Source organism: Myotis daubentonii, chromosome 13 (genome assembly GCF_963259705.1).
Source record: "Myotis daubentonii chromosome 13, mMyoDau2.1, whole genome shotgun sequence".
In the NCBI taxonomy this organism is placed as follows: domain Eukaryota; kingdom Metazoa; phylum Chordata; class Mammalia; order Chiroptera; family Vespertilionidae; genus Myotis; species Myotis daubentonii.
Window position 1 is genome coordinate 47,906,416 of NC_081852.1, and position 17,324 is coordinate 47,923,739.

The following is a 17,324-nucleotide window of genomic DNA, read 5'->3' on the forward strand; positions in this document are numbered from 1 at the left end:
GATTTGGCTACAAGCCTATGGGTGGACATGGATTTCCTTTTCTCTTGGGTAAACACTTAGCATCATATGGTAGGTGCATGGTTAATTTTTAAAGAAACCTTTCTAAAATGGTTGTACCATTTTATGTTTTCACCAACAGAAAAGGAGAGTTCTAATTTCTCCACATTCTCATGAACACTTGGTATGGTCAGTCATTTTAATTTTGACCATTTTAATAGGTGTGTAGTGGGATCTCATCATGGTTTTCATGTGCTTATCTTGTTTCCCTAATGACTAATGATATTGAGCATTTTTGTGTGAGCTTATTTTCCATCTGTGCATCTACTTCGGTGGAATGTCTGTTAACATTTTTGCCATTTTTTTCCAGCTTTATTGAGATATAATTGACACATAACTTTGTGGGAGTTTACGTGTAGGATGTGTTGATTTGATCCATTTATATATTCTAAAATGATTATTACCATCATTAGTTATCATCTCCATTCTATCACACAGTTACCACTTCTTTTTTTGTAGTGAGAACATTGAAGATCTACTCTCTTAGCAACGTTCAGATATATGATGCACTAGTCACCATGCCATATATTAGATCCCCAAACTTTTTAATCTTATAACTGGGAGTTTGTACCCTTTGACCAGTATCTCCCCATTCCCCCTGACCTTTAACCCCTGTAGCCACCACGCTGTTTCTCTGAGTTTGACTATTTTAGATTCCACATATAAGTAATACCATATGGTATTTGCCTTTCTTGGCCTGACATTCACTTAGCATAATGCCTTCAAGGTTCATCCAACTTATCACAAATGGCAGGATTTTCTTCTTTCTCATTGGCTCTTTTTTTTATTGAATTACTTGGTTTTCCTCCTCCCCCCCCTCTCTCTCGAGTTCTTTATATATTCTGGATTCTCTATTAGATAAGTACTTTGCAATGACTTTCTCCCATTCTGTGGCTTGTCTTTTCAATCTCTAAAAAGGCATTTGATGCTTTATATGTAATAGTTAAATAAATTGCACTGTTTCCTGGGATAACAACCATTCATAAACAAGTTAAGGGACAACTTCTCATATGGAGCGAACAGTTCAGCTGGAGGGAGCTCAAGGACCCCAGGGAAGACCCCACCAGTTTTGAAGATTCTATGTGCTATGGGCATCAGTCATCATTTTGCCCCAGAAAGAATGGAGCTTATCATTATGGCTGAGGACCCTGTTTTTATTTGAAGTGTCCAATGAAAAGACTACATATTCCAGTTTCCCTTGCAGCTTGGTGTAGCCATGTGACTACATTCTGGCCGGTGAAATGTACATTAGGATTGTTGGGAGGACTTTGCATGAGGCTTCTTTAAAGAGAGGCAGCTAACTGGTGTAAGTCCTTTGATTTTGGTTTTCCATGCTCCTCTTGCTTCCTGCCTGGGCTGTGGACAAGGTGGCTGGAGCTTCAGAAGCTATCTCGGATCGCAAAACAGCCTCAAATTGTCATGTGGAAGGTGAAATAGAAAGATAAAAGAAGCCTGCGTCCCTGATGACTGCAGAGTTGCCACAGATTTCTTCTATATGAGAGAAAACACCTTATGTGTTTTTTAAAAATCCATGTTATTTCTGGTATTTGTTACCAACAATCAAATGCAATTCCTAAAGGAATTTGGTTAATATGGCAATGGGTCAATGAGAAGTCTGCTTTGCTGCACATATATTTATATCATTGAGGTTATAGTGTTAGAATATTTTTTATCCCTGCTTTTCATATTTATCTTTATTATTGCTACTGTTCTCTTCATCATCACAACCATCTTTACATTTATTGTCCTCCTTTTCATATTATTATTATTGTGAATAATAATCATTTTCATTGCTTTAACAGTCTTTGAGAGGGTTCACTTCTTGTTGATGGAGGGTTGTTTGTGTGTAAAATGTATTTCTCTTGTTAAATATTTCATGGGGGGGGGATTGTTGGGAAGGAAAGGGAGTCTGAAGTGAGGTTTTGTCTTTGAGGATCATCTGTGGAAGTGGGTGGAGTTTTTGATACTCATTTTCAGTGTTCATTGGGTAGAAGCCAGGTCAATCATTTCTGTCCTGCAAATAGCCAGCATTGTCCCCACATGGGGAAGGCCTCCAGGTATGTAAGTGAAACAATGGGAATGAATTTCAGTTTTCTGCCAGGGTTTGGGTTTCAGTTTTCTGTTGGGGCAGGTCCAAGTCAGCAGTGCCTATAAAGAAAGGTAGAGGAAATTAAACCTGATGGTGTAAGAAATAAGAAAGGATTGAAGGTTTTGAGTAGGGAAGTAGCCTGGTTTGTATAGGAAGGATTGGGAATGGGGTAGAGGGGACTCAAGATGGGTAAGGCACTTAGGAGCCTCTCATGGTGGTCCAGGCATGAGGTAATGAAGGTCATGTGTTAGGTGGATCATGTATTAAGCAGTTAAGCAGACATTAACCAGTTAAGAGGGGATGAACCATAAATAATAAACAGATAGATAATTAATTAAATCATCCGAGGAAATGCCTGTGTGAGAAAAAATAGAGAGGAAGCAGGGAGAAGCTGGGTGAGCCATCAGATCTCAATGCCAGTGTAACCCCGAGCGAAGGAGAGCGGGAGGAAAGGAAGGATTTTGGTGGGAGCATTTTAGACTGCAGTGCAATTCTCAGGGAAGGTTGGTAAGGCCTTTGGGCTGTCCTCAAGCCCAAGCCACAGTTACTGGTCAAAGGAGTCCCACATCCCCGAGGAAAGGGTGTACCTCAATATTCCTGCCCTACCTGGCCATTGGCTCGAAGCAACTGTGGGAAGCATGGCCTTGGGGCCAACACTGGGATGGATTTGAGAATTCCAGAGTTGGGGTCCCCAGGCAGTTATGCTGCCCATGGTAGAAGATCTAAGGGGGAGACACCTGGGGTGGGGATATGAGGAAGCTGACTGCTGCTGTCCCAGGGCTGTCGTTGCAAATAACAGATGCTGACTTGGACTGACTCTGCACTGTCTCAGATCACAGGAAGTCGAGGGGCGGGTGAATGCCAGGGTTGGTTGAGTCTGGGCTGTAAGATAAGGTCAAGGTTGGGGTACTTTCCACCTCCCTGCTCTGCCATTTGTGGGTTGGATTTCTTCTGGACTGGTCGTGACATGGAATCACAGCCAGATACAACAATATCTAAAGGAAGAACAGCCTCTCTCCTGTGCTGCTTTCTCAGGAGCCAGGAAAGCTTTCTCAGAGGGGTCTCTGCAGATTTCCCACTATGTTTCATTGGCCAGAAGTGGGTCACATGGCCACTATTGACCCAATCACTGGCCCGGGGAATGAACCTCGGTGGTTGGGTTCTATCAGAGGGTGGGAGCCCTAACTGCACATTAGAACCACCCGGAAAGCCATTAGAAGTACCCATGGCTGACCTTCCCGCTCAGAGGTTCTGTATAATTGGTCTGGAGGGGGGGGGGACTGGCATCTGTGGTTTAAAACCTCCTTAAGTGATACTCGGGTGCAGCCAACGTAGAGAACCACTATCATCTTAGAGCAGATGCTGGGGACTCAGCCACGTGTCCATTACTGTCATTCACTGGTTTTGCGTGGCGTTGGCAAGTCACTGCACCTCTTGGAGTATTGGTTTTCTCATCTGTAAATGGGGGCTGGCAATAGCTCCCTCCTGCACTTTCTGGGGAGACTGAATGAGCTCTTGGATGCGTGTAGACTTTGCAAACTGTAAGTCCCTGACACCTGAGGGATACTCACTCATCATCCTTCAATTTGGAGGGGAATTTGAGCTTCTGTGCTGTGAGGAGCAGCCTGGGAGACATTTCTCAAGCACAGCTTCATGCCATTAAAATAAAAAATGAAAGAGAAGGAAACGGCAGACCGGGAAGCCACAGGCAACCGCAGCAGGCGTGTTTTCTTCTTGGGTGACGTGGATTTGGATGTGCTGCTGTGAATGGTTTATGCAGATGAGTTGGAGGGGCTCTTCCCCCTGTCGCCTTCATCCAGGAGAGGCTGGGAGGGAGCCAGGCGCGTGCTTTCAGCCTTTCCTCCTGGTCGTCCTGCACTGTTGGGGGCTAGTGGATGCTCTCCCACTGACTTCAGGGAAGATGGTCAGATAAGGTGGGAGTTCCTCAGTGTTCCAGGACACACCTGGCTGCTTGGCTTCTTGGCCGTTTCTACCTGAGTGAGCACTGGCTGGTGCTGCCAATAGTACTGAGGGAACAAGGAGGGCCACTGGCAGGGGTGGGGTTGGGTTCTGAGGTCATGATGAGGCAGTCTGTTGCCTTTGGGTACCACTGTGTCCACAGGGACCAGAGCCATTGTGGCTGGGAGGGTGCCCTCTGTTCTGAGGCTTGGAACCTGGAGAAGGGGCAGACAGGGGCCAAGTAAAGACTACCCACCATCAGCTCCAGCCTCTCTTCCTCCCACTTCTTCTCTCCTTTTCTTCTTCCTTCATAAAATATGTGTTGAACACTACCCAGTGCCCCCTGTGTTAGGTGCTGGGGATCCAGAGCTAAAAAGACATGTCTGCCCTTAGGTTGCTCCCAGTATGGGAAGGGGACCCTTATCATCACTGCAGGGCTGGGGCTACACAAAAGGTTGATGTGCCTTGGAGAAGGAAGGTCTAGTCTGCTCTGGGCATTGGAACGACCTCAGAAAGATTCTTCTGAGTGAGCAATGAAGGTGAGGTAGGAGTTTTTGAGTGACCAGTGTTCGGGGGAGGGCATTCCAGGTAGAGGAACAGTGTTCAGAGAGTTGTGGACCTGTGCGATGTGGCCATGTCCTGGGTCAGATGTGCTCCATAGGCCTGGAGGGTTGGAACTTAGGGTCGGAGGTGAGGCCAGATACGTGGGCTAAGGCCAGTTCACAGAAGACTTTGAATGCTCCTCAGACGATATCTGAGCTGGGCAGTGACCCGGCCAGATTTGTCAGGCAGACAGGTCAGCCTGGCTGCCCTGAGGAAGAGGAACAGGAGGCCAAAGGCTGTTGGAGGAATGTCCAAAGCAGGATGAGACTGGTGGCCTGAGCTGTGGGAGTAGCCAGGGGATGGATTTGAGAAGGACACAAGGACTGCTCAGATGCGGGAATCCAGGCTGACACCGGACCTCTGGCCTGGCAAGTAGCACTCAAGGCATAAAGCAGGTCGTGGAACCTTGGGGTGATGCTGTGTTGGGTGGTGTCAGGAAGAGGACTGAGAAGCAGAGACCCCCAGCTAAGAGCAGGCTGTCTTGTCCTTGGTTTTCCACCAGGCCTTGGTGGGAAGGGGGTGAGAAGGAGAGTCTGCTGCTCCCGACAATGCAGGAACTCTTGATCGCCTCTCCCCAGGTGATCCCTCTCCACATCCTTGATTCAGGGAGCTCCTGGTTCAGAGCTAAAGGTGCAGGAGTCCAATGCCTCCATCCTACAGATGTGAGAACTGTGGCCCACAGAGGAAAATCACTTGCCCAAGGTCACACAGCACATTATGGAGGTGGTGTCATGACTAGTAACAATAGACACCCCCCCCCCAAAGCTAATGTAGCCCAACTCCCTTAATTGGCACTAAGTTTGTTTGAGCAGGGCTGAGGTTGTGAGGGGTGGGGCATTTGTTTTAGACAGAGAGGAGGTGCCCTGGGGAGAAATTCCTGCTTCTATTTGCCTATCCCATCTGCATTAACCCACTTCCTGGAGCCCTAACCACCACCCTCCCATAATCCCCAGGAGGAACGAATTTAGGCAGACATTAAAAGAAACTGCCCTTCCTGAGTCTCCCCAAATCCAAACAGGCTCCCACAGAGCTCCCCACACCTCGGTTGAGTTTGACCACAAGCCACAGGACCTGCCTGGAACCCAGGAGCCCTGACTCCAGGGAAGGCATTGTCCTCTGAACTTGATGTTGAGGAGTCCACCCTGTGCATTGCTGGGGTCTCTGGTAGCTTGGCTGACCCTGGGCTCCAGCAGTTGGAGTGAGCAAAGGAGGGAGAAAGTCATCCCGACGGGTGTGGCACTGTGGGGGACGAGCCTGAGATGTGTTACAGGAGAGACAGGAAAGGAGGGTGGGAGCAATGGATGAACATGCAAACTGGGAGCTGGGACAGCTGCAGGGAGGAAAGTGGGTTTTCTGTCACTGCAGTCACCCTGTGGTGGCTGCCCTACTTGGGCTGTCCTTTGGGCAGGAGGACCACAGCCCCAACAGCCACCTTCAGTCAGCCACACCCGAGTTCTGGCTCCAGAGTGAGAGGAGGCCACTGCTGAGCCAGCCACAGGCTCATGGTCCCCAGGCCTTTAGGGACTAAAAGCCCCTGTTTGTGGGGCTTCCTAATGAAGTGATGATGATGTCTGGGGTTGGGGTCAGGGACTCAGTCCGGGCCTAGGGCTGGAGGAGTAGTGTCAGGGGACACAGTCCCTCTATCAGCTCAGCGGTCATGAACGCCACTGGCTTCTCCTAAGAGGCCCTGAATGGATGGACCCCAGTACCAGGGAGCCTACCTTTGACTCTGCAGCCAGCACAAGCCAGTGTTCGCTGTGCCGCAGGGCATGGGCCCTGGTGGTGGCCACAGAGCTGGCATGGTTCAGTGGCTGGGCCTCAGCTCAGTCACTCACTTTTGCTCTGTGGGAACAGAAGCTGAGTGACCCCCTATCCTCGGCTCCTAAAGAGGAGCTGCCATCGCTTTTATTTTTTCAGAGTTTTTCTAGGTTTGTGTCTCAGGGCCTGTGGTAGCCGGCACCCCACTGCTCCATCCCCCTTGGCCTTTAGATTCGTGCATGTTGGCAAGCTCTGGCTCCTGGAGCTCGGATGACGCCAGGGCCTCTGTATCGAGTTCAGGACTGTGTCCCATCAACAGCACTGCCACGGACGACTTGGCACTTCCTGTGCCCCACACTGTCCGAGCACACTCCATGGGTGAACTCACTCCATCCTCCCGCAGCCTATGAATCAGGCACTGTACCATGAACCCCATGTTTCAGAAGAGCAAGGAGACACCAACTAGATGTCAGAACTGGGACCTGAACCCAGGCATTGACTCCAGAGCCTGCTCTTAACCACCACCAGGGCCTTGTGTAGACACACTCTACAGGTGGCAATGCGTAGGTTGTCGGGTCACGGAGGTGTGGCTGCCAGTGGCCTTAGGGCCTGGCCCTATAGGGGACTGCACCCTCACTCTCTTGTGTCCCCTAATGCCCAACGTCTGAGTGTTGGAGTGAGAGGCCCCAGTGGGCAGGAAGCAGGGCCAGGGAGCAGAGGTGAGGGCCAAGATGGCTGGCCCTGGGCTCTGCCATCCCTCAGTAAGCCAGACCTGGGAGGGGAAGGAAGCAGGAGAGCCTCAGGCAGCTGACTCCTCAGAGGTGGGAGGGGGGCTGAAGGGGAGCCTCCCAGCTTGGGGATGGTTTCAGCTGATTGGGGTCTGGGCACCAGAAGGGGTGGGCACCAGGAGTCCTGGCTGAGCCATGGAGCCACACACACACACACACACACACACACACACACAGAGAGAGAGAGAGAGAGAGAGAGAGAGAGAGAGGTGGATAGGGTTGGGGGAAGGTGGTCTGTGCCTGCAGAGGAGGGATTTAACTTGCTCTCAGCTTTTCTCATAATCCTGGCAGGCCCAGCAGGATCGGTGGAGTGTGTTTACTCGTCTCCTATGGATGATGGACGATGGGTGAGGCTCATGTCCTGCTCCAGCACTTGTGTCCTGTCCCCTGCATCACCTAGGATCTCCTCGTCTCTCTACCTCAGCTCCCCCAAAATGTCTCATTGTCCACCCTGCCTGACCCTCCTCAGCAAGGTTATAATTTAGGTCATTTGTCACTTGTGACTGTTGTGACAAAGGCTGGCTTCATGTTTAAAATTCATTTTACCCCAAACAAAAACAGAGCACTAACCAGGTGACAAGGGGCGATGTTTAATCTGCTTCCTTGGAAGCACCTGCTGTTACGTAACCAGCACTCTGGAATGGTATTTGCATAAAGGCACACATGCGATAATACATGCAAAGCCTGGAACAGTGACGGGTGCAGGGTACGCGGTGCTGAGCAGATGGTGCTGGCAAGACGATGAGATGGTCATTATCTCGTAAAGCTGGCCCTCCCTTTCTTCTCCTTGGTGCAGCATTTATACTTGGTGCTATCCTCATATCCTGGGTCCTAAGTCACTCCTCTCTGAGGTTGGGGCAGGGATCATAGCTCCTCTAGGTTCTACCTGGATTCCCGAGCTCTCTGGGTCTCTGGATTACTGTCCTTGTTGAGCCAAGCCCTGGGCCTCAGAGAAGCTCAGTAGCTTGCCCAGTCATGTGACAGTAGAGCTTGCCTGTCTGACCTCAAGACCAGAGCTCCCAAGCTCCATGAGGATGGGGTGGGCACACCCATCCAGCCTTCTTGGCCGGAGGCATAGATCTTATCACAGGCAAATGTTTGCTTCCAGCTGGGGGCTCTGTGGGTGTGGACTCCATCTGGCGCACTCTGTCCTGGGAATTGAAACCTGGTTTCTTCCTTGTCCTGTCCTTTCTGCCTGGCGTGGATGGTGACCCCTGTGTAGTCCAGACCATCCAGGATGGCCCTGAGGCCCAGACCTGGGGAGCAGGAGTAGGTGTGTTTGTGTCTTAGACTTAGAGGGTCTGAGAAAGGGCTGCTGGGCACTGGGCCACAGCCTGGGAGGGATGCCCAACTCCAGGCTGTTTTCTCAGATTCCCTTTCGGTCTCCGCCCCCGCCTCTGCACCTGTTGTGTTCCCATCATCCAAGGCGGCTGGCAGCTGTCATTGCTGGGGCACCTGTCCCAGCCCCAGTGACGCCCTATGGACTCCCAGGCTCCAGTTTCCCTGCAGCACGCAGCGCATGCTCTGTCTCTGTGTCTTTGTCCCCATCTCCATGCACATCTCTCTCCCTCTCTCTCTTTCTCTCAGACTTCGGGCAGCAGACTCCATGCTTATCCTGGTTCTGGGCATGAGAGGAAGCTTGGGAGGGGTGGGCTCCCTGCTCTCCATTCTCCAATGCCAGTCTAATAGGGCAGGGAGGATGGCCCTGGCACGTCGGCCTTAGGCCCCATATGCCAGGTGACTCATCAGCTCAATCAAATTAGCCCTTGTTCTTGACGAAAAAGACACGACAACAGCCAGGAGCCCTCTCCCAGCTCCTGCCCAGCAGGGCTGCCTCCCTTCCTGCTCCCCCTCAGCCCCCCCGCCCATGGACTGCTCCAGATACCAGTCTCCTCTGCCCACCAATAAAGAGAAGTTATCCCCTCTCCTTGTCCAGTCGTATCTCCCATGCCTACTGATGCTCTGAAGTCATTAAATTGAGTTCAAGTCCTTCTTATCCTCTACCCATAATGCAACCACAGGGAAGTCTACAATTACTAGGCCTCCTTTGTTATATCTGTAAAATGGGTACATTACTTCTTGGCTGCCTGAAGGCAGTGGCTGGACCCAGTGCTCTCTTGTGGCTCCTTTCCCTCAGAGATCTTGGAGTCTCTGAATCCAATGGTTTCTGTTGTCTAGTGAACTTGTTTTGGGTTCTGTTCTGCAGTTGCTGGGTCTGCTCTAGGCTAAATTCTAAGAGGGTAGGCTCAGCCTGGGGCTGAAGGTGCTGGGCTTTGGGGGGCATGGATGAGAAAGGACGTGATGAGGAGAGAGTTGAGCTGAGCAGCCCATCACAGAGACCAAGATGGTCCTCAAGAAGGAGACGGGTTGGGAGATGGGAGATGGGGGTTGGCAGGAAGAAGAGGAGGGCCTTGGTCCTGGGAGGGTCTTGGAAGCTGAATGGGTTCAGGGAACCAAGGAGGTAGAGGTTCCCTGGATGGGACAAGAGAGCAGATGCAGCTGGGGAGCTAGCCAGAAAGGGAGGGTTTCTTTCTGAATCCTGAGACCAAATGCTCCCCAGGGGCACAGCCTGCTTTCTGCTGTAGGCGTTGAGGTATTACAGTCCCCACCCAGCTCAAGGACAGTCTACTTTCTGCAAGATTTCCAGGATGGGCCACCTATTAGTGGTCAGGAAGTATAGCCTGGCCATAGCCTCCCCTGCTTTCATTTAAGCTCCATTCTGGGATGCCACCTTCTGTCCCTTGGAAAACTGCTAGGCTCTGCCTTTACATAGAACCCTTCTAATTCCCTAAAAGGAAGGTCCATCACCCCCTTGTCTTCTCTTCCCAAAGCAAGAAGTCCCCTGCCTTTTGACCTTTTCTGTCTAGACGGTGAGTTTTAATGTCAGACAGGTCTGGGATTGAACTCTGGCTGGTCTTGCCTTCATTGTAACCTCTCTGAGCCCCAGTTCTGTAGCCTGCAGGATGGGGATGATTATAATCCTACAGGGGTGTTGTGGGATTGGGCGAGATTAGTGTGTGAAATACCTAGCAACCTGCCTGGTGCACAGTTACGTGTTCAATCATTTACAGCTTCTGCTGTACACTCCCTTATTGAGTCTCCATTCTTCTTTCACATCGTTTCCATCCTGTCACATCCCCTTTTCTATCCTTTCATTCTCCTTTTCCACAGAACAGAACACTGAAAGGATTCAACCCGTGCCACAGGCATCTCCACATGGCTCCTGCTTGGCTTCTGAAGGGTGGAAGTTGGGTCTTGCTCACCAGTAGGTCCAGAGTTGGCACTCAGTGAATGCTGAATGAACGAATGAATGAATGATGTAGGTCAGTGGTGCTCTCACCCCTTTTAGTAACAGAATTGTTCAGCCAAATGAGATTTTATGTGGTGCCTCAATAAAAACAGAGAAGGGGTGCAGTGCTGGCTCCTACATCCTCTATAGAGGCCTGGATACTGCTCTGTGGAGGGGATGGGGGACCCCTCAGACACAGAACACTGCCACTTCCTATTTAAGTTGGGGGAAGTGGCTTATGGAAAACAGAACCTAAGGAAGCCTGCGGGTAAACCCCTGCAGACAGTGGTGGGGTGAAGGCCCAGGGACTTCCCGGGCTGCGTCCAATCCTCTACTCCATTCTCACTCACGAGGCCAGCGTGAGGGTGCCCCCACTTGAGGACTCGGTTTGCTGAACCCTCTCCCTGCCCCCATCCCTGCTTGGTTACTTCCCTCTAGTCCTGTTTCTGGAAATTTCCATGCTATCAGTTCCATCGGTGAGACATTTTCTGAGCACCTGCTCTGTGCAGGCATGACACTAGGCCCCGAGGAGAGCGTGGGCAAGTCAGTACAGACCCGGCCCTGCGGGGGGCCACTTCTTTCTCCCCTGGTGCCTTTTGCCTCCTCCCATGCATTCTGCACACCAGAAGGCATGGTGACCTTTTAGAAATGCTGTCTGCTCCTGTTGCCTTCCTGCTGAAACCTGTCGGGGTTCCCTATTACTCTCAGAAAAAAAAGGCCAGGTTCTTTACCCCGCTCTTTGAGGCCCAACTGGGGTGTCTCCAGCCCACCTTCGCTGGCCATCAGAACATTTCCCCAGGGTTCTCCTGCACTCCCTGTTGCAGCCATTCCAGCCTTGCTTCGCGGAGGTGTGGGGCTCACTCCAGCCACAGGGCCTTTGCAGGTGTTGTGCTCACTGCCTGGAGCATTCTTTCCTCAACCGACCTGCAGGGCCACGCACATGCCTGCTTCTCCTTCGCCACCGATGTTCAGGAAAGCCTACCCCGAGCCCCCCGGAACCTTGCTCCTTTGTTTCAGAACCCTTTCCTAGGATTGTGATGATATTCTACTTGGTAAATGTCTATTTCCATCAGGACTCTAAGTCCACAGGAGCCAGGGTCTGTCTACTGTTGATCATCATGGCTTCCCCAGTGTGTAGCTTAGTGTTCAGCGCATGGTAGATGCTCAGTGAATGTTGGTCAACTTGAATTGTTGAGCTGTACCCAGGAGAAGCCAAGGCAAATAGACAATGCCACAGTGAGGGGGCAGTAGGATGAGAGGTTGGGAGAGGCAACGCTTGGGCTCGGAGGAGAGACAAGCTCCAAGAAGGGGCACTTTACTCTCTACCTGGGGCCCTGGGGAGGCTTCCTGGAAGAGGTGTCACCAGTGCTGGGCCTTGGGAAGACCAGGCTGGCCATTGGAGGAGATGGTGGGGAAGGGCCCAGCCAGGTGCATCAAAAGTCAGGGGGGTTGACCGTGTTGCTGTCGGAACCGCCTCCAGAGCAGCCTCTTGTACCTCTTTCCTCATCTATAGAATGGGCATAAAAATGTAACCGATCTCTTAGGGTTGCCGTGAGGATTGGACACGTTAATATGTGTAACGTGCTTAGAACTGCCTGCACATAGTGAGGCCTTGTGATTGCTGCTGTTATGATTATTTACTGCACAAAAGGAGTTTGCGTTATTTTGTCTTGGTCAGACTCTGACTTAAATTTCCTCCCCCAGAGGAAGAGGGTGTGTGTGTCATGGAGCACGCGTGTGCATGTACATGTGACTGTGAGCAGTCATGAGCCAGCATGTGACTGTAGGAAGGGGAAGCCTTGTGTCCTGGCTCTTCCCAGGAAGTGACAGGCATGTCTCTGGTCTGGGGGGGAGGGGCGGGGTTAGCATGCTGGGCTTGTGGACAGCTCCCACCCAGGGTCTGCCCAGCCCTCTGGCTGATGACCCTAGATCATCGCCTCCTCTCCCCTTCACCCTTCCCTCTCCCCTTTCTTCCCTCTCCCCTCCCCTCTTCTCCCCCAGACCAGGCCTGGGCGGCAGCAGGGTCCTAAACGGAGGGCTCAAGGCCCAGCACAGCTCCTCACAGTGTCCAGGCCTCTGAATTCCATCTGATAGGGGGCAGCCCCCGTCTTTCCCACGGCTCCTTCCTAGCTCTCCCCCCTCTGCCCACCCATTCTTTCCCTTGGAGTCCAGATTCCTAACCCCGAGGACAGAGGCTGGGGGCTGGCCAGGGCCTAGGAAGAGGAGCTATTCTGCTTTCCTGGGAGAAGCCCCTGTCCTGCAGACAGCCTGTGACTGTGATATTGCCCCCCAGCCCTGGGCTCGAGTCCTGCCTCTGACCTGCTGGGTAAACCTCAGGCACTTTCCGGGGCCTCTCAGAGCCCCCAATTTCTTTTCTGTAAAATGGATGGAACGGCAGTCTCAGCTGCCGGCGTGTAAATCAGCGTGTGTGCGCAGTGCCTGGTGCCCAGTGAGCGCAGTGCATGTGGCTACTCTTTTGGTGGTGCCTTGGGCTCCCAGTAGGCCTGCCTAGAGCTAGTGCGCCTGCCTTCCGCCCTCTCTGTCTGCACCCTTCCCTGGCTCCGAGTTATGCATCTCAGGATTTCTCCAGAGACGGCATGATCTGAGGGGATGTGCATGTGTGAGGTGTGTTCACTGTGAGGTGTGGATGTGTCGGGTGTGTGTGTGTCTGGTGGGCAGTAGGTGGCTAAGTGTGCACAATCGTGAGTGCTTGTGAGTGCTTGTGGGCCTGTATCTGTGTGTATACATGTGACATGGTATAGATGGGTAGTGTAGTCTGTGTATGTTGGTGTGTGTGTGTTTATGATCGAAGCAACAGTTTGCTGTGGGGGTAAAAGTGTGGATTCTGGTGCCCGATTGCCACCTTCTAGGTAGGTCACGTCTTTATCTCGGTGTTTTTGTCTTTAAGATAATAATAATAATGGTACCTATTGATAATAACAATAATACTGACCTCATCATTCAGCCCATGGGGACCAAAGGAGTTAATACTCCTAAAGCAGTTGTAACAGAGCCTGGGAGAAGATAGAAGTGGGCAGATTTTTGTAAGCCCCATGTCTGTTTTGCTCATCCTGGTATCATGGCCTCGCCTGACGTCTGTGTGTAGTAGGTACATAATGACAAGTGAATGGCTGAAGGCCTTGGTAAATGGTGAGATTGTGTGTGTGTGATGAAGTGTGGATTGGGGAATGTGCGTGTGTGTGTGTGAGATGAGATGTGTGATGGGGAGTGTGCATGCGCGTGTGGATATGTGCAGGTGTGTGCATACGTGCATTGTGTAATGAGGTGTGTGATGGGGAGTGTGCATTGTGTGTGTGCATGAGTGTGTGTGTGATGAGGTGTGTGATGGGGAGTGTGCATATGTGTGTGTATGATGGGGAGTGTGCATGTGTGTGTGTGTGATGGGGAGTGTGCATCTGTGTGTGTGATGAGGTGTGTGATGGGGAGTGTGCATTTGTGTGTGATGAGGTGTGTGATGGGGAGTATGCATGTGTGTGATGAAGTGTGTAATGGGGAGTGTGCATGTGTGTGATGAAGTGTGTAATGGGGAGTGTGCATGTGTGTGATGAGGTGTGTGATGAGGAATGTGCATGTGTGTGACGAGGTATGTGATGGGGAGTGTGCATGTGTGTGTGTGTGATGGGGAGTGTGCATGTGTGTGTGTGATGAGAAGTGTGCATGTGTGTGTGTGATGGGGAATGTGCATGTGTGTGATGAGGTGTGTGATGGGGAGTGTGCATGTGTGTGTGTGATGAGGTGTGTGATGGAGAGTGTGCATGTGTGTGTGTGATGGGGAGTGTGCATGTGTGTGTGTGATGAGGAGTGTGCATGTGTGTGTGTGCATGCTCAGGCTAGGGCATCTCCAGCGCTTTCTGGAGCTGGCTATTTCAGGAAGCCTCTGTCTCCTCCTCCTTATGTAAATAAACATGACAGATCCTGTTGCCTGTACCAGCGCTGGGAGGTGGGGGAGGCTCACAGGGGCGTGTGTGCCTGTGTGGCTGGCCTCGCAGGCAGGCGCTGTGTGCGGGAGGGAGCTCCTGGGGGCACGGGAGGGGCAGGCTCAGCCCTGCCATGCCTGCCGTCAACTGTAGGGGAGGAGAGGTGGCAGAAGGAGAGGCACTGGCAGCCAGGGCAGCTTGGTGACGAGGCCGGCTAGCCAAGCGGAGGTGGCCGTGCTGCCTGCTGCCCGTGATGGGGGGACAGATCACCCGGAGCACCCTCCACGGTAAGGCCCCAGCTGATGCCTGGGGGTCTGCCCACCCCCAGGCTGGGGACCACCTGGTCGGAGAGGCACTGGAGCTTGAAGCATAGTCATCCCCCTGCCTCTTCTCTCCTTGTGGGGACTCCTTTGGGTGGCAGGAACTGGGCTGGAGAAAAGCAAGGGAGGCTGGGAAGAGCAGGAAGAGGGGGGCTTTCCCAGGTAACCGGTGGAAAGCCAAGCAGCTGGATCTCCCCACAAAGTCTCCTTGTCCTCTTATCGCCCCAGGGTGCTGGCAAGCCCCCAAGTGGGATGTGAGGTACTGGGTGACCATACCCCCCTTTCTCAGGACTGGGGCAAAGCACCGTTTGACACCTGGGGGGGACTTGTTTGTGGGCCCTGGGCTGTGGGCCCTGGAGGTCAGTGCCGAGTTCCATGGTGGGGCTGTGGAGAGATGTTTGGGCACACACAAGTGTGCATGAGTGTACATGCGTGCCTTTGCTCATAAGTGTGCATTAGAGGTGTCTGTGGGTGTATACCTGTGCCTGCTGGTGCCTAAGCACATGAGGGTGCAAGTGACAGCTCCCCATGTTGCCTGATCTCAGTTCTCTAAGTGTGTGCTCTGCTGGAGAGGTCAATGAACTCCTGACCCCTGGGGTTCATGTCCACGGTCAGACAGAAAAGACCAGCAAGCAGGTGAAGGGGTGGGTGGGAGGAGTGCCTGTTGGCTCCCTGTTCACAGGGCTCCTGCTTGCCCCAGCTCCTGTCCCCTCATCCACCCGGCTCAGGTGCTGTGATCTGGGGAGTAACGGGCCGATGTGGCACCAGACCCAGGAGGGGAAGCCTTCGCAGGAACTTGTTTTGTCATCACTGGGACACAGGAGCCGGGGTTCCTGTAAAACTGGCCGGTGCCAGGACAGTGAGGGCTGACCTTGGGGAATTCTGCCACACTCCCTTCTAGGCCCTCCTCCCCTCAGGGCATTAGGGGATGGGGCGGCCCCCATCTGCTGAGTCCAGTGGGCACCGAGCAGCCAGCAAAGGCCCAGAAGGGAGAAGGAGTGGGCAGCCGTGGCCAGGACTGGTGACCAAGTGGCTTCCCCTCCCAGGCTCTGGACGTTAAAGAGAGTAATTTCTAATTAAAAAGAAAAAGTCAGGGAAGGAGACATGGGAAAAGCAAATCATTGGCTCTCCTAAAAGGAAATGAATTTTGTCCTGGGCCTGCAGGGCTAAGTGACAGATGGAAGGCCCTGCAAGACACATAATCCGGAGCCAGCCAGGGCCAATGCCTGTGGCCGGGGCCCTGGCCTGAGCCTCGGACTGGGCTGACCTGGGCCTGGCCCTGCCTGTCTGTGGGGCGGGGGTGCCTCTCAGCGCCCACTGGCCCAGCAGGGCCTGTTGGCAGAAGGTCTGAGGCAGACTGGCATTTTCCACTGAAGTCAGACTTGGGCAAGCCCGGGGCCTGGAAAGGAGAGACAGGCCCTCGGAGTGGATTAGGACACAGCACACCGTCCTCCAGCTGCCTTGGAGCACAGGCTTCAGAGGGGAGTGAGGACCCCAAGATCTCTCTCACCCCCCTTCCCCCCCAGACAGCATATGGTCGTCAGCGCTCTCGCATTGGAGTAGATAGCCATGGTACAGTGAAGGCAAGTGTTTCCTGAGCCTCAGTTTTCTCATCTGTCAGTGAGGCCGATGGTACCCTCCTCATAGGAGTCCTGCGAGGACTACATGACATGATGTAAGGGCTTAACGTTCGGAAACCCTAAAGGGCTTAGGAAAGCATTCTGAGGCCAGGGTCGCATCCCTTCCTCTCCGCCTGGGGACAGGAAGAGAGCTTGGGTGTGCTGAGAACTCTAGGAGTCGGGCAGCCAGGCTGGGTGGCCTTTGGCGAGCGCTAATCAAATGTCCCATCTGCTTTGGTCTCCACCCCCTTGCCAGGACCACTGTCCTTAGGCTGGGTCCCTGAAAGCTGGCGCTGGCCCCTGCCTCAGCCTGCCATCAACACGCGTAGGAGACAGCAGTAGGGATGTGCAGAGGGGGGTGTTTGCCTGTACCCACACTACCCCTTAGTAAGACCCCTACATGCATGTCCTCACGTGTCCTCACCCACGTCCGCGTGTACCCATACCTGTGCACGGGCCATCCCAGTGGCTCTGGTTTCGCTTCCTTCCTTCTGGGAGGTGAGTTGGGGAAAGTGGGAGGTGCGGGGGGTTTGTTCCTTCCTGGGGTGCTCTCGGCCTGCAGCCCGCCTGCTGAGGACATGGCGATATAGTTTCTGATTGTGTTTTATGGGAACCTCGGGGGTTTGGGTTTGCTTCAAGCTGAAGATTTTGGATTGCGGGGTTGCAGTGAGAAGTGAGGGGGAAGGGACCCCATCCTGTTCGTGTGTGGGAGGTTGTGGACGTGTCTTGGCGGTCTGTGTTTCTAGTGGCTGCAGATTATGCATCTGTGTCAGGCCTCTGTATGTGTGTACCCACGTGATGTGTATTTATCTGTATAATATTTCGGGATAGAGTGTTGTCGTGTCTGCGTTTCCATGTGTGAGCAGCCACATTTGTGGGACTGTGTGCCTGTGATATGTCCTTA

At 52.6% G+C, this 17,324-nt stretch overlaps 1 protein-coding gene across 3 annotated transcripts in view; it reads left to right on the forward strand.

Annotated features, from left to right (window-relative positions):
- Positions 1–17,324, forward strand: part of NEURL1 (neuralized E3 ubiquitin protein ligase 1) — a 71,821-nt gene that overhangs the window by 21,389 nt on the left and 33,108 nt on the right. Inside the window, exon 1 of one of the 3 annotated variants that reach the window (XM_059661302.1) lies at positions 14,514–14,768. The exons of 1 other annotated variant lie outside the window; for it this stretch is intronic. In XM_059661302.1, the coding sequence (XP_059517285.1) occupies positions 14,735–14,768 (34 nt within the window). In that variant the 5' untranslated portion in view covers positions 14,514–14,734. Of the gene's footprint in view, positions 1–14,513; positions 14,769–16,809; positions 16,919–17,324 lie in introns of those variants that run through there. One more of the 3 variants, XM_059661300.1, reaches the window with a different exon arrangement.